General features: G+C 46.1%; 1 protein-coding gene across 1 annotated transcript in view; it reads right to left on the bottom strand.

Moving 5' to 3' along the window:
• SLC9A3R2 (SLC9A3 regulator 2) overlaps positions 1 to 25,738 on the bottom strand; it is a gene marked incomplete at its 5' end in the record, with an annotated part of 90,303 nt that overhangs the window by 11,591 nt on the left and 52,974 nt on the right. Inside the window, one exon of the mRNA XM_018561004.1 lies at positions 6,533 to 6,712. Coding sequence (XP_018416506.1) covers positions 6,533 to 6,712 — 180 coding nt within the window. The remainder of the gene's footprint in view (positions 1 to 6,532; positions 6,713 to 25,738) is intronic.

Below are 25,738 nucleotides of genomic sequence, written 5' to 3'. Positions count from 1 at the left end.
GCCCCCCCCACCACACACACACACACACACACACACACACACACACACACTGGTCTAGGGCAGGGGTAGGCAAACTCCAGACCTCCAACTGTGCTGATACTACAAATCTCCTAATGCATCTGTATCTGGGAATCATGCTTGTGGCTGTCAGAGTTTTGCAATGCCTATTGAGATTTGTAGCTGCAGCACAGCTGGAGGGCCGGAGTTTTCCCACCCCTGGTCTAGGGGATAAGGAATAGGGTGCCTTATGTCAGAAATGTTTTTTCTAAGCTGCTTGACTCACGGCTCTCTGACCTTATCAAATTCAATGCAGGACTAGCATGATAATGAGGGACAGTGGGCGTGGCTTGGAGCCTAAATTTAACTATGTACATATGCTTGAGAAGCATCTAAAAATAGCTGAGCCCAGGGTGGGGGTCACCATCTCTTACTATTAGAAAACACAAAAGATAATGTTTCCTCCTCGGTCTCACCGGAGGATCATGTGTCAGAGTCCTCCTACAGCCTCCAATGGTCACTGGGCACAGCAGCTGAATGTGAACTAAGATGGGTCTTTGAATGGCCCTTGAGATGGTATTGAGGCCAAGAGAACATCACTAGTGATCCCTACTTTGTTAGGTGCCATTAACTCCCCAGTGTAAAATCAAAGTAAAGTGGAGCAAAACAGGGAGGCAGCTGATCATATGTTGGACTTTTTGACTTTATTTTGTTCACAAGCTAAAGCTAAAGTTTTTTTATGTTCCAAATAATTTTTATTGAAACAGAAAGGGTCATGGTGGAGGTCATGGTGGTGGCCATGGTAGAGATTACATTATTTGTTTACAAGGTTGTTTTTTGTGGAATACAGGAGGGAGGGTGTAGAAGGCTTCTGTTGACTTCTTCAATGGCTAGTTCATGACCTGCAAAGTAGAGAGGCATCTTTCCTGCACAAATGGTATTGATCAAGATAGGTGCATGGTCAAGGCCATCAAAATACTGCACGTCTCATTTTGTCTGGTCTGGAATGCACTGGAACTGCGGGGAGGTTCACACCACTTTCCGGATCAGATCTGGCCCGGAAAATGGTGTGAACCTTAGCCATCTTCCCTTAGTGCTTCTGTTTACTTCAGTTCTATAAGTTCACATCCCAACCATGTGTTTTCAGTTAAAGCAGATCTCAAGGCCAGAACAATTACACTAAGCCAAGAACACCATTGGTGCTGCCTAATCAAACTGATAATATCCTTAAAACTGGGAATATTATACCTTCTTCTTCACTTCATTGTAGCAGTGGTCATGTGACCCCTTCCTCGCTGTTCTCCCAGATCATAGTTGAAGATGTGGGTATGGAATAACATTGCTGAAAGGGGACAGACATTAAAGTCCCATCAACCCTTCCTGCTGCTCCTACTACATGATCCCGTCAATGTACAGTGAGGAGGGGTGATGTTGAGATGTTGGAAGTGTTGAGATGTTGGAAGCAAAATATACGTGACTACATAGCCTTGACTTTCCACAAAAGTACAGGGGGGGGGGGCATTGCTGTCATAAACGTATTATTTTGCCACTCTTGGCCCTCATTCACACAGTAATCGGCCCACATGTACAGCTCCGTGCTGCGTGCACGGCCGTATCGAGCAGCTCCCAGGAAGGACAGGTGCTGCGTGTGATTAGTACGCAGACCCCGTCCTTCTCTATGGGACTACGCGTCCGTATGCCGCCCTACATTCACCTCAAGTGCAGGTCCGTACGGGTGCGTGTTTCCTGGCTCGGACGCAGACAGGATCCAGGGCGGGTGAGCATAGGGGGGTGTACGGCCGCGTAGTCCCATAGGGCTAATCACACGCAGCACTATATCCTTCCCGGGAGCTGCTCGGTACGGAGCTGTATACTGTGAGAATGAGGGCTTATGAAGGAAGTGATGCTACACCATCATTACTGGCAGGATCAACAGGTATGCAAGAGGGATATTAAAGGGAGCAGAAATGTGTCATATGAGTACAGCGAATGATCAAGCATTGAACCCCAACTTGAGCTTTTTTGTTGTTTTTATAACTCAATGAATGCAGTCAGACTTCATAAACATTGGGTGTCACTTTTATGTTTTTACTATACTATTGTGCTGCAGCCATGGTACAAAATGTCCTGTGCTGGCAGCGTGTTGGAGGCCCGGGCTGCTGTCCATGTAACTATGGGCAAAATACAAAAATTACATTTATGATGCAGTCTGTCAGCAGCAGTAACACAGCAGTTTTTGTTTTCCCCGAGTCCCCGTAACATAGTTTTATTACCTGTTGTTTCTTCCAGCAAATCTGTTATATTTCCACTTCCTGTAACAGGCCAAGCTGTCCAGCAAAAGTGAGCATTATAGTTTGGAGAAAAGATAACAGTGCCAAGAGTGCTCACAATGGGCAGCTTTTATCCAATTGGTATAACCTTAAACTGAAGAAAAATACGTTTCTCTAACTGCTGGAGTCAGGCTTAAGTTTGTTTATCTCTTAAAAAGTTTTGTGGCCTGAGCCCACGTTCTCTGTCCTTCCTGTTAGCGAGAAGCAGGTCAAGCTCAGGCCTCATGCGCACTAGCAGGCTGTGTTTAAGCCCAACAGAGGTTATCTGGTAAGTATAAACAACTTTATGCTTCCCAGATCACTTTTTTCCTGTGCCGGTGTTCTATCGAAAGCTCCAACTCGTCGAGATCTCCAACTAGCTCACTGCCAGGTACTTGCAAGTTGGAGATTTCAACCAGACGGTGTTAGACTGCAAAACACAAAGACTGACGGAGCTCTGTACATTTTAACAATATTCAGCAGGTGGCAAACTCGACGAGTAGTCTGAAAACGCTATGCGCACCGCAACTGTACAGAGCTCCAGTCTTTCTGAGCACCGGACGTGAGGTAGTTGGAGATCTTGATGAGTTGGAGCTTTCGATAGAACACCAGGCTTAGTCGCTTTTACACGCATTCAGCTGCATAAAAGTGGGCTAGTCGGATCCGGAATGCAAAAATTGCTATTTTGGGTGAACTGAGCTAGACTAAAGGTAACTAGACGATGCTGGACGCCTAGGTGTGTATTCAATCATAGAAATACATTACTTGAGTCCAGGTGCGTTTAGAAAGGAGCTCCAAGCGCACCTGAATTCATCGTTTTGGTACATAGTGTTCATGAGGCCTTTGACTTCCTAGTTCCTCAACAGTCACAGAGCTGCGTCTAGCCCCATTCTAGAATATAGGATTGGAATGTCGAAAACCACTCTACATACTGTAATAGGATACTGACATTTCAGGGAAAACAATCAGTTCAGCTGACAATATAAGGCAACGCATGCAGAGTCCTCTTTCAAAATGACAGATGCGTATTATAAGGAACGATTCAAGGTGTAATTAAACCCAGACAATTTATTTTCATTCTAATGCACACTACAGCAAAATGCATATAGTAACGGTGCCCGGGGCAGAGCTGGATCATCCACACGGCAACCCAGGTACAAGCCTAAGGCCTGGTGGATGACCAGGGACCCAGCTACAACCTTCATGCTTCTGCAGCACACAACAAATGGTCAACGTTGGGCACCTCCCTGTCACAAAGAAACATGGATTTGGAGGCAGTTGGGTTCTGATGGAGCTATCCAAGTACTGACAATGCAAATGGGGCAGCTTCTCTGTGCCTACTACTATCAACAGTGTCAAAGGAAGAGATAGGGGTCAAAGCTGCCATCTTGCCCAGGGCACCATTGTGACTTCTAGTGGATATCAGGGTAAGAACATATTCAGGGCTGGATATGCCCATAGGCCAACCAGACCAAGGCCCAGGCTGTTATTAATGGCAGGGCAGTACTTTCACAGAGAACTCTAATGCACTGGAAGAGCAATCACTGTTCTCCCCGTACAGAGTGATATTTACATGGAGGGTCCTGGACGGGCATCGGGTGGATGGGAGGCTGCTGTAACAACACTTCTAAAAGGTTAGGAGAGCTTAGTTTTGGAAGATATGCTAAGAGTGTGTGTTAGTACATGTCTGTGTATGTCTATATGTGTGTATATATGTTTACTGTGTGTTAGTTTGTATATGCGTTTAGTGTGTGCGCGGTAACATGTATATTTGTGTGTTGGTATATACAGGTGAAACTCGAATAATTAGAATATCGTGCAAAAGTCATTGCAGTAAGTGCTGCAAAAGGGGCCCAAACCAAGTACTGAGTACATATGCATGCTTGTACTTTTCAGAGGTCCGATATTGTTCTATGTACAATCCTTGTTTTATTGATTGCATGTAATAATCTACTTTTTTGAGGTTGTGGATTTGGGGTTTTCATGAGCTGTAAGCCATAATCATCACAATTATGACAAATCACGGCTTGAACTACCTTGCTTTGCATGTAATGAGTCTATCTCATATATTAGTTTCACCTTGTAAGTTGCATTAGTGAAATAAATTAACTTTGCACGATATTCTAATTATTCGAGTTTCACCTGTATGTATGTGTGTGTTAGTGTTCATGTATATGTGCTTATTGTGTGTAAGTACTTGTGTGTTTAGTGTGTGACAGTATACAGTATGTGTTTAGTTTGTGTTTTTATGTGTATGTTTACTGTATGTTAGTGTCCATGGGTTATTTGTGTGTTAGTACTTGTGTATTTAGAGTGTGTTAGTGTATAGGTGTTTAGTATGTGAGTAGGTGTTTAGTTTGTGTTTTTGTGTGTATGTTTACTGTGTGTCAGTGTATATGTGTTTTAGTATGTGTGTATGTATTTAGTTTGTGTTTTTGTGTGTATGTTTACTGTGTGTCAGTGTATATATGTTTAGTATGTGTGTGTATCTCTTTAGATTGTGTTTTTGTATGTATTTTCACTGTGTGTCAGTGTATTTGTGTTTAGTGTGTGTGTGTATCTCTTTAGATTGTGTTTTTGTGTGTATGTTTACTGTGTGTCGATGAATATGTGTTTAGTATGTGTGTATGTATTTAGTTTGTGTTTTTGTGTCCATGTTTACTGTGTCAGTGTATTTGTGTTTAGTGTGTGTGTGTATCTCTTTAGATTGTGTTTTTGTGTGTATGTTTACCGTGTGTCAGTGTATATGTGTTTAGTGTGTGTGTATGTGTTTAGTTTGTGTTTTTGTGTCCATGTTTAATGTGTGTCAGTGTATGTGTGTTTAGTGTGTGTATTTGCATGTTGATGTCAGGGCCATGCTACACTAATGATCCTGTTGCTGACGAGAACCAGGATCACTATGCAGATCACAATAAATACTCATTTGGCTCCCAGTGACACTCCCTCCCTCCCGGTGGTGGAGACGAGCCGAGTCGCTGGACGGAAGGTCTGTAGAATGTCACTTGACAGCGATGGATTACTCATCCGGCCAGTCAGAGAGTTGTGCGTGGAGTCAGGTGAGTATTTCCTCTGCTCTGCATAGTGATCCTGTTTCCAGTGACGGGATCACTGATGTGACATCAGCCTCGGTGGCTGTTCCTGTGTGTTAGTTTCCTTGTGTACAGCAGAACTTTTCTTAACCCTGGTAGTGGGGCTACCCCGGCACTGAAAGGGTTAAGCGCTTGCTTGTGCCTAGGTGCTTAAAAAAAGTGATATTCACCCGAATCGCAGAGCCGGCTGGCAGATAGTCCTTTCCTGGTTCCTAAAACCCGTCTCCTCTGCTGGTATGTCCCTCGGTGTCCTCACGTCCTATACATTGTATAGAACGTGACGGCTCAAGGATCCTTGGACCAGAGAGAGGCTCCAAGGACCAGTCTATGAACAAGCCGGCTCTGAGGATTGGGTAAGTATAACTTTTTATTTTCCTAAGCACCTAGACACAAACAAGCACAGTATGGGGGTAGCCCCACTGCAAGGGTTAAGAACCATTTTGCCCGGAGTTCTACTTTAAACAGCCACCAATTGCACACATGGTGAATAACAAGCCTTACTGATCAGCATCAAACTTCTCCAAACTTCTTTACTTGTCATTAAAGCGGATCTTTTTTTTCCAAAATGACATTGGTCCAGCTTAGCTGGATGTAAGTATCCGGAGGGAATGATGAATGTCACGGTAGAAGTCTGCACTACATACACAACTACATGCGCTGGAGCAGGGGTAGCCAAACTCCGGCCCTCCAGCTGTGGTGGAACTACAAATCTCATGAGGCATTGCAAGATTCTCACAGCCACAGACATGACTCTCGGAGAGAGATGCATCATGGGATTTGTAGTTCCACGACAGCTGGAGGGCCAGAGTTTGCCTTCCCCTGCACTAGAGTGATATCCGTAGATAAAAATGGGGGGGAAATCTTCCTATGAGGACACGTGTTCCAGTGACAACTGTATAAGAGGGAACTTCCCTCACTTTGGTGAGATTTCCTCCATGTTCCTGTTGTGTCTACAGGGCAGGAAGTGAAAACCAATTCTCTCCAATGAGACACTGATAGCAAAAAAAAACTTTCAGGGCTTTTAACCATTCTCCACACCATCCAAAATTAAAAAAAATATTTGCCTTAGACATTTTTTAAAGTTTAAGAAGAAACAGGAAGCATGTAAAATTGTGAGAGCCATAGTGGAAGCCGTACCTCGACCAGGCGGTCCTGCGGTCTCAGCCCAGCTTTGGCTGCTGGGGATCCGGGGTCCACAGAACGGATGAACTGGCCCGGCCGGGATTTCTCACTATGCAGGTTGAATCCGTAGCCACTGGTTCCTTTCTGTAAGTTACACAGACGGGGGCGCCTCTCCTTCACCTGTCCGTTTACGTCCTGTGAAGACACAAAGCCACGTATGTTTATTTGGTGATTTCTCCACCAGCCAGCCAGCACCCTAATTACACAACACAAACTGAATGGAAAGAAGCCGACAAATTCCATTATGGAAATCACACCAGTGTTGACAAACGCATTATTTCAGGTGTCCGGTGTGTGCTAGGCCTAAATATAAAGCCTCCAAGAGGGAAGCTGTGGTCCTTTCTGTTTGGTGGAGCCATTTTTTTTAGCCCTTTGAAAACCAAATCTTTATTTAATAACATGGACAAAGTTCAGTGGCGTGCACATATACCGTGTGACCAATCCGAAATAAGCATCTAGCAGTCTGTAAAGATTAAAGGGAAACCTGACACCAGACTATTCATTTCAACAACCTTCCCATAAGATCATGGCTGCATTAAACGTATATTATGCATGATATTTACCTGTAAACGTTTCAATGTTTAGACTTTTAAAGCCCTGAGAGTGATACTGGACGTTGCAGTCAAGGAGAGAGGGATGAGGCACTGTGTGTAATAGAGAGGGATGAGGCACTGCGTCTAATAGAGAGGGATGAGGCACTGCGTGTAATAGAGAGGGATGAGGCACTGTGTGTGAAATAGAGAGGGAAGAGGCACTGTGTGTAATAGAGAGGGATGAGGCACTGTGTGTAATAGAGAGGGATGAGGCACTGTGTGTAATAGAGAGGCATGAGGCACTGTGTGTAATAGAGAGGGATGAAGCACTGTGTGTAATAGAGAGGGATGAGGCACTGTGTGTGAAATAGAGAAGGATGAGGCACTGTGTGTAATAGAGAGGGATGAAGGACTGTGTGTAGTAGAGAGGGATGAGGCACTGTTTGTAATAGAGAGGGATGAGGCACTGTGTGTGAAATTGAGAGGGATGAGGCACTGTTTGTAATAGAGAGGGATGAAGCACTGTGTGTAGTAGAGAGGGATGAGGCACTGTGTGTAATAGAGAGGGATGAGGCACTGTTTGTAATAGAGAGGGATGAGGCACTGTTTGTAATAGAGAGGGATGAGGCACTGTGTGTAATAGAGAAGGATGAGGCACTGTGTGTAATAGAGAGGGATGAAGGACTGTGTGTAATAGAGAGGGATGAGGCACTGTTTGTAATAGAGAGGGATGAGGCACTGTGTGTGAAATAGAGAGGGATGAGGCACTGTTTGTAATAGAGAGGGATGAAGCACTGTGTGTAGTAGAGAGGGATGAGGCACTGTGTGTAATAGAGAGGGATGAGGCATTGTTTGTAATAGAGAGGGATGAGGCACTGTGTTTAATAGAGAGGGATGAGGCACTGTGTGTAATAGAGAGGGATGAGGCACTGTGTGTAATAGAGAGGGATGAAGCACTATGTGTAATAGAGAGGGATGAGGCACTTTGTGTAATAGAAAGGGATGAGGCACTGTTTGTAATAGAGAGGGATGAGGCACTGTGTGTAATAGAGAGGGATGAGGCACTGTGTGTAATAGAGAGGGATGAGGCACTGTGTGTAATGTTTGTATCTTTTCAGCTGGGCAAATCATGACTGTGTACAGCCCAATCTCTGTGAATAGATGACTCCGATGTGCGGGGAGCTCTGTCTCGTGTAAATGGCTAGTTGTACTGCTTGTGTCAGCCATGAAAGTGCTATAAAGAGAACTCACAAGAGCCGCCACCCGAAGCCCAATAAATGATATCTGCTGAATTTTCGCTTTCCTTCCTCCATTAGAGTACAACAATTTACTGCTATGCAAATATACAATAATCAGATCATCTTCCGGAAACCATCAACAAGTAAAAGTGGATCTGCTCATATTTTGCCTTTTCATTTCCTTGTATGTTTCTGCTTGGTCTCAGCCCAGCACTGGCACTGCCACCTATAATTACATGGCAATCAGAGGCAATTACCCCAATTTCTTTCCAATTTCAAACATTAACCTCTGATTAAGAACTATTCATGGCGGCAAAACGTAATTAACCCACACAGATATAATGCCGCGTCGATGCAGGGACTCGGAGCGGGTGTGCCTCGTAGCTAATGGGCTGGATCAGTCAGCGGTTCCATTGCATTTAATACGCCAACAATTTAAAGGGACATTTCAGGTCATGATTGAAAATTACATTTTGGTTTTGGTTGGATGAAAAGAATAGATTAGAACTATTGGAGAGAACTCCTGTCAGTATTCTACACGGGGCCATTGATCCCACCAGAGGGATTTCCCCTCACTTTCCGTTGGAGCCCAGTAGTATGATCCACCAACTACTATGTCACTACTGTGTCCTAAGGTTTTGGCAGGAGAAACCATAGTGACAGCCCCTGGAGACCTTCAACACAGCGTGTTTCAACTCACCACCCGGTTGGAGGTAAGTATTTCATTTATTCTTTTACAGAGCGCTGTGCTACGTGCAGGAAGCAAAAGCAGCATGGAGTATGCTGTTCTTCCGCTGACTCAGGCACCTGCTGACAGATCACTCCCATAGGTTGGATTGACATACCCAGTATTGAGTTGAATGTTAAAGCCCCAAGGGTGATCCTTGGACCCCCAAAATACATTGGCTGTCTTTCATTTCATTCCTGTTGTGACTTGCGGAATCAATCAAATTCTTGAATCTATGAATGTTTACTTAGTGCTTCCTCTGGCTAAAACACACTTCTGAATTCCGGGAACCTCCGTTTTTATGGGGGGGGGGGGGGGCCCCTTTTTTTATTGGTGGTGTATCTAGTACCACTGGTGCTTGCTGCTGATCATTATACTGGTGTGAGGTAATACTCACAGTCTGGTAATGCATTGGCATGCCTTATATACATTGGTGGTGTATCTAGTACCACTGGTGCTTGCTGCTGATCATTATACTGGTGTGAGGTAATACTCACAGTCTGGTAATGCATTGGCATGCCTTATATACATTGGTGGTGTATCTAGTACCACTGGTGCTTGCTGCTGATCATTATAATGGTGTGAGGTTATACTGACAGTCTGGTAATGCATTGGTACGCCTTATATACATTGGTGGTGTATCTAGTACCACCAGTGCTTGCTGCTGACCATTATACTTGTGTGAGGTTATACTGACAGTCTGGTAATGCATTGGCATTGCATTTATTTTAAATAGCACCCCAACACACCTACAGGGAAGTGCATTGCAGTGCCTGCTGCTGACCATTATATTGGAGCAAGGTTATAGTGACAGTCTGGTAATGCATTGGCATTGGATTTATTCTCAATAGCACCCCAACACACCTACAGGGAAGTACATTATATTGGTATAACTTATATATATAGATCCACTACCGCTAGTGGTTGCTGCTGACCATCATATTGGAGCAAGGTTATAGTGACAGTCTGTTATATATATTAGGGATGTTCAGATACCAAGTACCGTACTCGGTACAAGTACAAGTACATGTACAGATACTTTTCCAACTCCAGGACTAGACTAGAGAAAAATGCAAAATTTAGGAGGCAGCTGTCATATGTAAGGAGCACACGGAGCTCCTGGGATTTGTACATCCCCATTTTAATGTATTATTATTTTTTTTATAAAAATATATAAGTGAGGCACCGTTATTACATTTACAAGTACTGATACATTTTTGTTTATTGTCATGTGCCAGTTTTTCTAAAACAATATCAACTACTGATTTCAGGACAGTGGTGGAATGCCAAAACCAGGTCCCAATTGCAACCCTGGTAGTTCTCGTGAAAATGCCAAGTATCGGCACTGGTATCTGAACATCCCTAATATATATATATATATAAAACAGACTGTACATAAGTATATAAGTCATGCCAATCCATTAACAGACTGTCACTATAACCTTGCACCAGTATAATGGTCAGCAGCAAGCACTAGTGGTAGTAGATCTATATACAGTACATAGGTGACGAGGGAGCATGAAGGTGGCTTCCTGGCCAATCAGAAACCTGGGCACCACGTCATTACACGGCGCCCGGCTTCCTGATTGGCCAGCTTCCCGACCCATCAGGAAGACGGGCAGCAAATCATTACACGCTGCCTGGCTTCCTGATTGGCCGGAAAGCCGGCTCCATGCTCCCTCGTCACATGTTACAAGGGTGCATGGAGCCGGCCTGTGCAATGACTCGGTGCCCAGCTTCCTGATACCGGAAGCTCAAGTATACAAGTACTCGCCCAAATACTCGGCATCAGCACAGATACCGATGCTAGTATCAGTATCGGTGCCTACCTAATAATAATAATAATGTGTCACCTCGGGGTACGGTGGTATAAACAGGCCCTCAGCTTTCGTATATCTGCCTGAAGTTCAGGTTTTATTATACTTCTTAGAGGAAACAGCAACAAGAGAAGTCTACACAACAAATTCCAGACCTCTTTGACTAGAAGATCCCCGTAAGATTTGCCTATTGTTCCAGCTCTGAGCTCTTGTGTATGGGTTGTGTATAGTCGTCATTGCGGCGCACTGCTTCGCGCTGGCGCCTGTCCACGGCCTTGTGTGCCAATCAAACACTCCTTTGCATTTCAAATAGTCACCTTTGCATGGTCAACAGAAGCCGAGCAACAGCAATATAGGGCTCTGAGCTCATCAATGAGCCTTTCCCATGACACTTGCACATCACATTAACCATTTGCACATTCTGCCAACCATTAGCCACTTTCTGCTTAAAGCGAAACGAATACTCCAATGATAGCTCAAAGCCCCATTCTTGGGCAATGTTTAACAAACCCCAGTGAGTGCAGTTATGTATTTATTATATCAAGTATACATAACCCTGATTACTAATATCTAATGTAGGATGAAACTTGTATTTTTCAATCTGCAGCATTTATTTACAAGGGTCCTTGTTCAGGCACTTCCTGTTATAGGATGACAACACTCTGTCCCTGTCTCCCAACTGTGCTCCTGCGTTGTCACACTGACACACGGGTTACCTATGGAAACTGTGAGTGGCCATTTCAACACACATTACACAAGCAAGTTACGCTGTTGTCTCCGTCAGTAAACCCGCTCAGAGAAATGCCATGCAGCCATAACTACACAAGTGGCTATAAAGAGACTGCAGGAGATCAACAGCACAGAGATGGGGGGAGGGGGATACAAATAAGAGATGAACCATGTATTCAATTAAATGAAAAGTCAATTGATCAGGATACACTGAGTGGAATTTATCAGAATCTGGAGCAGTTGCCCATGGAAACCAATCAGCTTCTATCTTTCAATTGCAAAGCTTAACTGAACAAACTGAAGAGAGACGCTGATTGGTTACTATGGCAACTGCTTCAGATTTTGTCTGCTCCAGTTTTGGTAAATGTCATCCATTTTGGGTTTACATTTACTTTGTTACAGTGTTTTCATTGCTGTTTGTGTCTTCCTTTGTTGGGGAAGGAAGGAAGATGGGAGGAAAGAAGGACGATAGAAAGGGATGGGAGGAAGGAAAGAAGTAAAGGAAGAAAGAAGGGATGGGAGAGGGGAAAGAAGGAAGGAAGGATGGGAGGGAGGAAGTACATAAATAAGGAAGAAAAGAAGTATGGGAGGGAGGAAGTAAAGAAATAAGGAAGGAAGGAAGAATTTGAGGGAGGAAGGAAGCAAAGAAGGAAGGATGGGAGTGGGGAAGTAAAGGAAGAAGGTTGGGAGGAAGTAAAGAAATAAAGAATGAAGGATGGGAGGGAGGAAGGAAACAAAGAAGGAAGGATGGGAGTGGGGAAGTAAAGGAAGGAAGGATGGGAGGAAGGAAGCAACGATATGAGTGGGAAGTAAAGGAAGAAATAAGGAAGGATGTGAGGGAGGAAGTAAAGAAAGAAAGAAGGAAGGATGTGAGGGAGAAAGTAAAGAAATAAGGAAGGATGTGAGGGAGGAAGTAAAGAAATAAGGAAGGAAGGAAGAATGTGAGGGAGGAAGGAAGCAAAGAAGGAAGGATGGGAGTGGGCAAGTAAAGGAAGAAAGGATGGGAGGGAGGAAGTAAAGAAATTAAGGATGGGAGGGAGGAAGGAAGCAAAGAAGGAAGGATGGGAGTCGGAAGTAAAGGAAGAAAGAAGGAAGGAAGTGAGGGAGGAAGGAAAGAAATAAAGAATGAACGATGGGAGGAAGGAAGCAAAGAAGGAAGGAAGGGAGGGAGGAAGGAAAGAAAGAAAGAAGGAAGGAAGGATGTGGGGGAGGAAGTAAAGAAAGAAAGAAGGAAGGATGTGAGGGAGGAAGGAAAGAAAGAAGGAAGGAATGATGTGGGGGAGGAAGTAAAGAAATAAAGAATGAACGATGGGAGGAAGGAAGCAAATAAGGAAGGAAGGGAGTGAGGAAGTAAAGAAAGAAGGAAGTATGTGAGGTAGGAAGTAAAGAATGATGGAAGGATGGGAGGGAGGAAGAAAGCAAAGAAGGAAGGATGTGAGTGGGGAAGGAAGGAAAGGAGGGAGGGAGGGAGGAAGGAAGGAAAAAAGGATGAATGGGAGAGAGGGGGTGATACTTTTTAAATTGATGATCATTTACCAATGCCGACATACTGTATGTTCAGCTGATTCATGTGAACTGTGAATTCTCACTCTGGGAGCAACCTCACTTTGGGAGATTTCCCCTAACTTCCTGTTGTGTCTCTGGTACAGGAAGTGCAGGAAAATTTCCCCAATTGTACACAGACAGCAAACATTAAACTGTCAGTATTTATTTAATTCCTTGCTCTATGCTAAACAAAACAAACTTTGGCAATAAATACACTTTGTGATTTTTTACAATAAAGATTCTACATTTTGGGGAAATTCGCGCTTCTGTTACCCGTTTACAAACGAATCCTCCCACAGCCGAGGTAACGGCAGGTATTAAACCAGTAAACGTATGCACACGCATGCCAACTCAGACTTTCACACGCCTGTAAATTTCGCGTCGTTTGCCTATATGAAGGAAATTGCATGTTTAAGGCTGTTGACGTCAGTCTGGCCTCTCAAGGTTAACCCTTTACCCATCTGTCACAGCTATGTGGCATGTGACCGGCCTTGTGCCAGCATATCCGCGGGCTTCGGTACGGCCTGGTACTGCCCTCCGCCTATCAGAATTAAAGCGCGCTTTGGACAACTTCGCAAGTTAGTTTGGACGCGGTTTATCTTGTAAAAAAAATCAAAAAGCTGCCCTCCCCAACCTCAAAAAAAGGGCTGTGTGCACGCAAACGGACGCACCTCTGGGGACCCGCCGACCTTCTCCGTTCTTATGGTGACGCTGGTTTACTGATCAAGGCTTGGCAGTGCTTGAAACTCCGACTCCTTCAGCAAAATCCATGAGGGAGGCGTACAGAAAGAAAAGCGTTAAACAGATTTTCAGGAGGAAACTGGAGGAAAAGCTGATAGGCGCAGGAATGTACAAAGTACAAGGGAAAACATTGTTTCAGATGGAAACAAAGAGGTGCCGATGGAATGGGCTCGCTTACGTTGTAGCCAGATGATAGGGTTACAAGCCAGGCGGTATCTTCTGTTCGCCCTGATAAAGAAGCAAATCCATAGATGGACCTGGATAGGACCGGAGCTCGGAGGAATCGAGGGCTCCATAAAACGGGACAAGATCAGTTCATCGCTAATCATTTTATTGCACGTATGATAACAGGGAGGCTACTGTGTGAAGTGCCGGGCAGTATTATAATAGAACGACGCACTCCGCAGATTATCGCGGCGTATACGAGGCTTCTGTAATATTCTCTGATAATTGGATCTAATGCAAAGAATCCACAGCAGGTGCTAAAGGGCTTGAAGTGACACTGAGACCAAGTACACACCTGAGCGATCCCGGGACCGCGCGCTCGCGCACAGTGGTTGCCGCGCAGCCCCATTGATTTCAATGGGGTTATATGCCTGTGTACATGTACCTTGTTTTTGGGAAATGCGATGCACAGTTTTTTCAGCCGCAATTGCAGCGGTGGAATCACGACAGGAAACCGTGCAATCTGCCTGCTGCTACTGGGGTGCCATTAGAAAAGAATAGCACCACCAGCGCGATTAACGGTGGTGTGCAATTCCATGTCCGCGCTGCCATTCGGGCACGCTTGCCACACGGTCATGGATCGCCTTAAGGGCCGGCCCTCACCACAAACTCCGCATTCCAGTGCGTTCGGCCTCTGGAACGTAAGCCAGCTGGCTCCCTGCTTTCAGTGCATTGAAGTCAATGGCACCACAGCCACGCCGACCCGTGTGATCGCCCGCATCTGGAACGCAGGAATGTGCCTGCATACTGCAAGCACTATTCTTGCAGAACGCACTGGACCGGGACGCAAACACTAATGCGTTCCGGGTGCGGGCGATCGCACTGCGGGCGGGGGCATGGCTGCTGTGCCATTGACTTCACGCCCCTGAATGCAGGGAGCCAGCCAGCTTGCGTTCCAGAGGCTGAACGCATTGGAACGCGAAGTTTGTGATGAGAACCGGCCCTAACAGTAGTGATTGTAGTGGTTGTTTTTGTTTTTTTAAGGTAAAGCTATGAAAGGCAAGTGTAAGCAATCCCAAAGTGTTGGTCTTTTCCCTCTACAGTATATAATAAAACATAAAAAAACTGTGGTTCTTAAATATCACCAAAAGAAAGCTTTGCTGCAAAAAGCATTAAAAAGAATGCATCTGGGTACAGAATTGCATGACCGAGTAATTGTCAGTCAAACTATCACAGCACTGAACAATGTTATATAAAGGGGAGTATACAGGTTATAATTCAAGTGGTTAAATACCGGGTGATCCTGCCATGAAGGTCCCTGTTCAGGTACTTCCAGTCAGGGGTGACAACTGCCTTGCCCCCCGTCCGCCGTGCGATCGCCCACACCAGGAACGCAGGCACATTAGTGCTTGCAGTATTTTTGCAGAACGCACTGGTCCGGAACGCAGGCACTCATGTGCCTGCGTTCCGGTTGCTGGCGATCGCACCACAGGCGGGGGGGGGCGGGCGTGGTGCCATTGACTTCAATGCACCACCACGCCCCCTCCCGCACCTCAACACAGGAAGCCGGCCGGCTTGCGCTCCAAAGGCCGAACGCACTGGAACGCGGACTTTGTGATGTGAACCGGCCCACAAAGAGGTTGCTGGGGATTAGCAGCACTGAGATGCAAACGAGGATGAAATGTATGGAACAAATGGCAGTTGCTAATGATACACAGTACAAAATAAATGACGTCCATTTGGGGTTTACATCTAATGTAACTCTCTGGCGAATTCTGTGATATCGGTTTTGGTTGGAGCGGTCCTTTAATGGATGAGTGCTGGAATGTAACAACCCCGAGGAAAACATTCCCAGCTCTGCACTCCCACAGAATATCTAGACAGAGGCATGACACACATTGCCCGGGCCGTACATCCTGCTCACATGGCTGGGCTCTGGGGTTGTGAGAACCATGCAGAGCAATGGACAGAGAGAGTCAACAAGTCTCTCCATTATCTCAGCCTTCCTGATGAGAGGCAGGAGGTACAAGATAAGCCAATTAGCAGCCCCAGGCCTGGATAAGGATGATTCCTGAAAACCATGAGGGGAGGAAGCGGTGTCGGTTGCTCCGAGCAATCTCATGTCTCCTAAACTGGCCCTACAAGAGGCACTATGACACAATGGTAGATCAAATCCGGGGTACGAATCTGAATAAGAAATACCCACAACTTCCGCCTTGGTTTTCTAGACAGGAAGTAAGAGAAAACAAGAGGAACAAGAATAAAAACCTAAAACACATGTTTGGTAGGTTGGGAAGGGGAAGAACTTCTGACTTCTGGCTATACACCAGTCAATTCCCCCATCCACGCTATTTATACCCCCCTCAGCGGCACAACCGTCCCAGTCAGAACGGCGACTGCACACCATTGGCTACAGTCATTTTTCGGACCACCTACTACAACAAAAGTTGGGGCCACACACTGCTCGACTTTCAGCCAGGTCAGCAAGACTCTCAGCAAATATTTGAGAAGTGAATGGGCAGCTTTAACAAAAACAAAATCGGAGGTTGGTGAAGTTCCTCTTTAAAGTGATATTAAAGTCAAAATGTTTTTAAGCTATTTCAAATGCTGATGAAATCACTCACAACGGCTTCTTGATGTTTAAAAAGTTAGCACTGGTCCTGATTTCGTTTTCCTTGCAGGGTGCTATGGAGCCACCCTTGTGTGTGCTAGTAAGCTGCGTGTGTCTCCACAAACACACAATCTTGGAGAGGAACTGCTGCACTCCTTACCGGAACCCCTATGTATAAAGGAGGGTGCTGTAGTAACCACGGATGGCACCGTGCATCTTCAAATATATAAAATCATACTAAAACCTGATGAAGGGGACCCTGCGTGGTCCGAAACGTTGTTTTGTGACAGTCTGCATCAATAAAGAAGATGGATTATTGACACAAGACATAGGTGTGCTGGTGACATTTATCATATATCCACAAACACACAGGCACAGCAAGGCAAGACACTGCCATCCCTGCTTCCCAGTCTCCCTCCGCATCAACTCTCCAATCTAGTAGATGAACAGCTGCTGGAGACGGCTCTGTCCCTTGTGATCTTGTACTGGACAGGAAGTCCAGGGAAGCCGAGCTGAGAGAGTTGGAGCTGTTTGGAAACATGGTGGCTGTAAGTGCTTGTGCAAACATGTAAAGCAATGCTTTGCTGGGCGATGTAGATTTGTTTCTGGATTCATTATGGAAAGAAAGATTGAGAGTTTAATACCAATTTAATCTAAAATTCCTCATTGACTGCAGGTGAATCTTCCAGGTGCATGTGTTTTAAAGCAGTTATTCACTCACCACCAAGCACAATTTGGTGAAAGTCACATTGGCAGCTTTATAAAGAAGCCCCCCTAGTATCTGTCATTTATGATATATTCTATGTTTTAGGAAATGTATCGAGATTTTTGTCATAAACACTCCGGGTACGTTCACACCCGATGCAGTGCGCTCCGGTCCGATTCTGGCTGCAACGCGCTGCATCACTTTTTTGTGCGGCAGGAGGGGGCGTGTCGGGCCATTGAAGTGAATGGCACCGTAGCCACGCCCTCTGGCCGCAATGCGATCGCCCACACGGGATCGCAAGGCACATTGTGCCTGCGGTCCGGTGCGGTGCAATCAAAATAGTGCTTGCAGCATTTTGATCGCACCGCACCAGACCGCAGGCACAATGTGCCTTGCGATCCTGTGAGGCCGATCACATTGCGTCCGGAGGGCTTGGCTGCGGTGCCATTCACTTCAATGGCCCGCCACGCCCCCTCCTGCCCCACAAAAAAGTTAGCTGGCAGTGCGGACAGTGCGTACCGGCCAGAATTGGACCGGAACGCAACGTTTTCCGTACTCCAGTTTTTACTTCACTTACTCACAATATCTTTTTCCATTCTGTATTTTCATGGCCCAGCGGACGTGCTGACCTTCTCTAACTGAAAACTACAACGAAGCTTTAAGGTGCCCACACACCTTGCGATAATCGTACGATAATCGCGGGAAATCCCGCGATCGTACGATTATCGTAAGGTGTGTGGAAGCCGTGCGACCTCTACTACTGTAAGCAATTATGGACACCGGCACGCCAAAGATAGAACAACGTCTATTTATTGACGTCCATGCAACAATACACTTATTGCAACGTTTCGGGGTCACATAGGATCCCCTTCATCAGGCAGAACAAGTGACTTGTTCTGCCTGATAAGGGCTTGCGATCATCGCAAGTACGATCTGCCTGTCCAAGATAGGCAGATGGTACGTTTTTTAATCACCTTACAACCATCGCAAGACAAAAGTCTTGCGTTGGTTGTAAGGTGTGTGCCCAGCCTTAGAAACAGATCCGCCTTGCAGAGCTGGTCATCTCTCACATGGCATTCTCGGCACTTACAGGGTTAATTGTTATGTAAGAGGGCAGATATTAGGAAGTAGTGATTGATGGAAGAGGTTTAGGTGACCCCCCAGGGCAGCTCCCCGGCCTCTTCCGGGGTTATTTTCCATGTATACAATCTGCTCCTTGTCATCCTTGTAATTTAGACAAGAGGCTCCTGATCTCTGCTTCCAGTTAAGCCCACACATGACACTGATATCATGCAATGTAAAGGTTAATAACATTATCTGCTGATTCAGAGAAGTATAAAAGTCTTATTTCCCCAACAATGAATCCGGATCTAACAAATATACATTGCACAGCAAAGCAAACACTTACACTCATCCTGTTTCTGAACAGCTCCAACTCTCTCTGATCAGCTTCCGTGAACTTCCTGTCCAGTACAAGATCACAAGGGACAGAGCAGTCTCCGGCAGCTGTCCATCTACTAGCCTGGAGAATTGAAGTCTGAGGGGACAGGGGAGCAGAGAGGTAAGTGTCTTGCTGTGCCTATGTGTTCCTGTCCAGTACAAGATCACAAGGGGCAGAGAAGCCTCAAGCAGCCATCCATCTACTAGCTGGAGGAAGGAAGCAGGGAAGAGGCGACTGACTTGCCACACTGTATCTGTGGAGTGCAGTTTACTAGCACACACATACACGGGTGGTTCTATAGGACCCTGCAACGGGAAAGGAGCCACTCTGCAGGATATCAGGCTGAGTGTTAAGGAAGCCAGCTGATTCTGCAGGAAGCCAAGACTTTTAGGGCCCTATTACAGCATATCCAGTGCGTTCTGGTGCGATTTGAACGCACTGGATCGCGTAGATCAAGCCAGGCAGCGCTCTGGGGCCGGAGGGGGTGTGTCGGTGCCATTCACGTCAATGGCACTGCAGACACGGCCCCCTGCCCGCAGTGTGGTCGCCCGCAATATGAACGCCCGAACCGGAGCGCGAGGTACAGGAATGCCTTCCATTCCGGTGCAGTGCGATCTGAAGAAATTATGCATGCACTATGCAGCTGCGGGTGGGGGGAGAGTCTGCGGTGCCATTGGCATGAATGGTACTGGCATGCCCCAGAATGCGGCTTGGATTGATCTATGCGATCCAGTGCGTTCCGGGTTCGTAATCGCCCTGGATATGGTGTGACTGGACCCTAAAACATCAAGGAGCAGCATCCATTGTAAGTGATTTCATCAGCATTTGTAATAGCTTAGAAACATTTTTACTTTATTATCACTTTAACTAAAGCTGTCCATACGCGACTAGAATTCCCTCATTTATCTCACGTGCTGAACAAGCAAAAATCAAGAGTGGATGGAGGAATTTCCAGTGCCGGCTATTATATTCAGGCAGCCGCAGCATCCACTGCCTCCTGAAAACCAGTGACTGCGTCTGATAGACTGTAGTCACTGATGGGCCAATTATATCCCACCCGGCTCAGTTGATTTGTAAATAACTTTTGTGGAGCCGGGCGCTGCCGACATGGCCACCCACAGTTCGAATTACGTCAGAACTATGAGGTGAGTGAAAATCAGTCACCCTCATAGTTGGAGCCGACATGTGACAATGAAACTGTCACACGTCGGCTCAATAGATCGGGAAGTGAGCGAACACATACCGGCGCTCGCTCGCTCACTTCTCGATCATCTCCCTGCAGAGAGCGGTGACTGTCAGTCACCTCTCTCCGCAGCGATTCCCCCCTCCCCTCTACGATCCTCCAGCGCTGACTGGCGGAACGGACGGGGGAGGGAGTGGGTACAGCTGGCTCTGCCTCTAGATAGGCAGAGCCCCCTATCATTCACGCAGCTGGGTGGATCTCGACAGTACTGTCGGGATCCGTCCCAGCTATGGCGCTCTCAGTTTATAGCGGGAAATAGCCTGCTATATACTGAGCTTTGGGTCACGGGAGGAGGTTAGTATATGTCCTCCCGTTACCCTTAAGAGAACTACAGGGAAACACACTTACCCCATAGTTCTCTTTTAAGTTAAAGAACTCCAACTGTATTGTATGAAAGTATCTAATGCCAAAAACTTTTTTCCTTTTTGAAAGGAATAGATAAAATCCTTGTCAGTTTTGTTTGCCCATCTGTGTTCTATTGGAGAGCTTTCCCTTAATTTCCTGTCCTGTAGACACAACAGGAAATGAGGGGGGATCTCTCCAAAGTGAAGGAAATCGCTGGAAGATTTCCCCTCTATTTGTGTTCTGGTGACAACTCAAAGTTTTTTGTATTTGCCATCACCTTCAGTCCCAATGACAGTGGTCACCATCAGAAGATTTCCCCTCTATTCCTGTCCTGGTTCAACATTCATGGTGACCACTTATCATTTTAGATGGCTGGTGTTTGATTGGCTGTATTTATTGGTTTTGAGCTTTTTCAATAAACCGATGTTTACCGTCAATGCATTCCCACTGCAGATGGTACCTATTACCGATACGCGATATAGAAAGATTCGTATCGATAATTAACCGCAATGGCGATAAAACGCGGCCCTTCCGCCTCATTGGACGACCTATAAAGACTCGTACGGGGAAGTGTAACAGGTGTATCTGGTGAAGTGCCTCTCGCAGAGGAGATGTGTACCTGTGTGTGTGACTGATGGGGCTGTAAAGCTGCCAAAATACACAAGGCGGCTTATGTTTCTGGGTAATGATTCAATAAGAGGTCACTCTCAGCTGTGAACACAGAACAGGCTCTGTGAGGCTCTGTGCACCCGGCATTAGCAGCCTTGGAGTGGCTTTTGAAGGTCAGCTGAAGAGCTGAATTTATTCTCAACCACGTGACGTGGACAAAGGCTGCGATAGGGCTCTCTGCCTGTTGTTGTCACTATAAGCTTGACCTGTGGGCCCATTCACCTTTGTGTGTTGTGGCCAGGTGCATGGCCACACATCTGCTCTGCCGTTCACTGTGCACGGCACCCCACAACATTGCATAGTAATACCCAGTGCACCACAACGCATATACTGTGCACTGCGGAGTGCTGAATTTTGTATAAAGGGGCCAAGTGCATGTTTTTCATCCATTGTGGTGCACTGGCAGCACATTTTTAATAAACGTAACCAGGGCGGGCCTTATGATGAAGTAGTCTGACAGCATTTTGTGGGGGGCGGCATCTCTTGGGCTGCTGTGCAATGTTTGCAGTGTGCCTGCCAGCCCCTTTCCAGTCAGATTGTCCCAAGCCGCTAAGACATAGCCGGGGAGATGGGTAAGGGCTATACACATCACCCTGCCCAGTTCTTAACAACTTGGGGTGCTCTGGTCAGTGTCCCCTCCAGCTCCTGGCAACTAGTGGCCAAACCCGCATACCCCCAACACATTTCCCCGTCCCCCACGGAAAGTGCACCACCAGTACACACAGCGAACTCACCCCCCTGCCGCCTCAGGAGGCAAAAATGCTAGGGTCGCTCTGACCAGAACTCTTTAGTGTGACGAACCCTTCAATTGAATTTGTTACTTTGCCCAGTTATGTCAAGGTGACAGGTTCTCTTACAAGGTCAATCCCTCCTTCACCCACTGATACCTTCCTATTGGGCCCCCACCACCCTGTTTACCTGTTGGAGCCCCCTGAGTTTACTCCCTGGGTAAGCTCCGTGTTAGCCGCTGTCCTATCTAACATGGCAATTGGCCACCCAGGCCCATGCACTTCATGCTAGGAGTAGGGGAAAGGTCACATGCTCCCACATACCCAGAAGTTTTGGGTACTTCTCTCCTCTTTCCTGCGTGAACAGAAGCAATGAAAAGTAAGTAATGGCAGCTACAGTGGCAGCTATAGGCCCCCATGTACAATAACCTTTCCGTGAATGTGCTATTCACGGAAAGGTTATGTAGGGAGGTAAAGAAAGGGGTGGAGCAGCTGGGCCAGCACAGAAACATTCAGGCGTCTGGTTTAGGGCTCATACATATGAACATTTGCTACTTTTTATGAAGTGTGCGGGAAAAACAAGAATTTGCCATTGATTATGTTTAATTAATTTACTTGCCTTGTGTTTCAGCACATTGATATATTTATACCTGAGATTAAGTGTTAAAAGCTAAAAGTGGCCTTTTTCCCCATAAAAGTAAGGAAGACAGCAGACAATTTTCAGGAAAATTATGCTACAAAAGCAAGAAAAAGAAAGCCAGTGGTCTCCGTTCATCTAGCTACAATTGCACTCAAGGCATGCTAGTTGGTGCTTAAGGCATGCTAAAATACCATACAGTAATACCCTGTTTCCCCGAAAATAAGACCTACCCCGAAAATAAGACCTAGTACTATTTTTGGGAATTGCTAAAATATAAGACCTACCCCAAAAAAAAGACCTAGTTGTGACCGATCCCTGGGCCGGTGGTGGCAAAAGGGGGAATTTGAAGAGCCGCGGGAGAGAATCAGCGGGGCCAACAAAGCCAGCGCTAGAGGAAGCGAGGTGGCAGCGGAGGGAGCAAAGCCGCATAAGCCGATGCTTCCCCTATAGCGCCGTCTCCTGTCACAGGCGGAGTGATACCAAATGTACTCCGCCTGTGAGTAATCAATAGTGAAAGCGCGCTTCACTCATTCTGGCCAGCGATGGTTACCAAATTGCTCTTGGAAAGGTACGACACACCTGATTGCCCTGATCACCATATTCTTAACTTTGACACTGTCTTGTAAATCTTCTACCGGTAATAAGTGTGGATTGTTGTACATTTAAAAAAAAATAAGACCTACCCCGAAAATAAGACCTAGTGCGTTATTTTGAGCCAAAAAAAATATAAGACAGTGTCTTATTTTCGGGGAAACACGGTATATAGAGGCCACTTTAACATGATTTGTTTTACTTTTGGTAAGGGTTAAACTCCTGTCAGTTAGCTTTTTGCTGTGTGGGTTGTTGGGAGATTTCCCTTCACATCTTCTCCCATATACACAAGAAGAAACCCCTACAAACCCCTCTCAGACAGCCGCCACTGGAATGAGCATCGGAAGATTTCTCTTCTGTTCCAGTGACAACTCAAAATTTGAGGGTTTTTTCCTCACCTTAATTCCTGATGACAATAGTCAAGAGGGTGAACCTCCACCAGGGTGGCACGGACAGCAATTAAAACTTAACAGGGGCTCCAACCCTTAACTACCCTATGCCGTTATGTACAGCAGCTTGATGAATCAGAGTCATGGTCTCCCCGCGGTGGAAGGGTTGGAAAATTGAGAGAATTGCCCCGTGTACAACGTTCTTCCAGGGGGGGGACACACGAATTGAACAACGGGGGGTTGACAGGGGGCCCAAGACACGAACAGAAGTTCTTGGAACTCAGGTGGTGGAAGAGGTCACAAAGATTCCAATGATCTGACGAGGGGGGAAGGGAACCAAGGCGTCTTGTGCTGGTGTGCGGCTTCTGTTTTTTCCGGACCGTGGTGTCCGACGTGTGTGCTGAAACAGCAAAGGTGAAGACCGAAGCGCCACAATCTAGCGCAATGACTGTAGCCTTGTCCCCACCACAGTCATTGCGCTAGGTTGTGGCGCTTCGGTCTTCACCTTTGTTTTTCCCGCAGTGGAATGGTGACTACTGTGTTATGTAAATATAGAAAAGATTCTAGATTTTTTAATATAATGGTGCCCCCCAGGCTAAGTGGTTCCTAGACATGTGTAGTACGTTCTGATCCATTATACATCAGACTGAGGTCTCGAGCACGCAAGGCCCATTGTTCATAAAAAAAATCACAGGCCGGGGAACGTCTGTGCGCAATTCAATTACAGATCAAGATTTAAAGCCTTTAAACAAATAAATTAGCTGTTCCCCGGAGGGAAATCAGAATTAATAGTTGCCAGACACAATATGGAAACTGCAGAGTCTTTCAATATTGACATTGCGGGCCAGGGATTTCATTGTGCCAGTGGAAGAGATGAGACAAGCTAGCACCGGGAAAAGTTGGAAGTGCTAAAGTGACAGGGCCTCTTTAAATTCATAAACCCATGAAATGAGGTTCCCCTCATCTGCTCCACCCTTACACAACAGCAAATAGGTTTTCTATGTCAGGTAGAGTAAATTCCTCTATCCTTTTAGATTGTAAGCCCTCACGGGCAGGGCCCTCCTTACCATCTTGTCTTAAATTGTGTTGTGATTGTAATGTCTTCCTTATATTGTAAAGCGCTGCACAAACTGTTGGCGCTTTATAAATCCTGTATAATAATAATCCTTGATGCGGGCCACCACTTCCTGATTCCTTGCCTAGGCGTGGATGATGCAGTATTGGCCACCCGCTGCCTCCTGGGATGTCCATGGGAATGGTTCATTCAGGGATGAAGTAAAGCGGTATTTAGGACCTGACTGAGTGCACTGCGAATGTGCAGGATCCCGTGCATGCGCAGACATGCTGCAGGGCGCTCTGCCAGGTACCTGCGGCATGTCTCATAGCAACCTTTCTCAACCAGAATGCCTGGTTGCCTTCTGGCTTCCTCTGGGATGCCATGAAATATTATAGTAGTGGGACTCTGATGTAATGGTGGGGAAAGAAGACTGATGTGAAGGGGGGCTACAGATGCAAAGGGGGAACTCCAATGTGAAAGGGAGAACTCTGATATGAAAGAGGGGCTTCTGATGTGAAAGGGGGGCTACAGATGCAAAGGGTGACCTGGTTGTAAAGGGGGATCTTGATTTGAAGGGGGCACTTTGATGTGAAGGGGAAAACCCACGTTTTTGTATGTTCTTATGTGGGGTCCCCCTTAAAATATTTGACATGGGTGCCTCAAAATTTTGCATTCTTTAAAGGGTGCCGTGACTAAAAAAAGGTTGAGAAATTCTGTCTCATAGAGATGATCATCTCTCTGATTAGGCTCTTGGGTAAAACATGTCTGGACGGACTTCCTTGTGACCTTGTCCTGGAACAATAAAGTTGTGTGAAGGTGTCATTGGAGTACCTTTGGCCTGTTTGTTTATTTCACATAGGGAACGCTGGGGAGCTCCATCATTTGGAGCCACAAAGAAGCGTTTGGGCAGCGTCTGCCTTTGGCATTGTGAGCATGTTCACTTAGAAAGGGCGTGCCACACCGCATGCCCTATTTTTGGCAATGCGGCACATCATCATGCACAAAGCATTCACATCTGTGCATTGTAGTGCAGTAGTTTAGTTCTAACACATATGGGCCCTATTTTTGGCAATGCGGCACATCACCATCCACAAAGCATTCACATCTGCGCATTGTAGTGCAGTAGTTTGGTTCTAACACATATGGGGTAGGGGCAAACAAAAAAGGGGCCACACATGTAAATGCCAATGTACTCTTCTTAGGGCTCTAGTTGCTCATTTAGATTTAATAGCAATGCACCTCAATG

This window comes from Nanorana parkeri, unplaced genomic scaffold, assembly GCF_000935625.1.
Source record: "Nanorana parkeri isolate BGI_ZX_2015 unplaced genomic scaffold, ASM93562v1 scaffold19, whole genome shotgun sequence".
Lineage (NCBI taxonomy): Eukaryota > Metazoa > Chordata > Amphibia > Anura > Dicroglossidae > Nanorana > Nanorana parkeri.
Note: the sequence above shows the minus strand (reverse complement) of the source record. Positions and strands in the feature narration are given on the sequence as shown.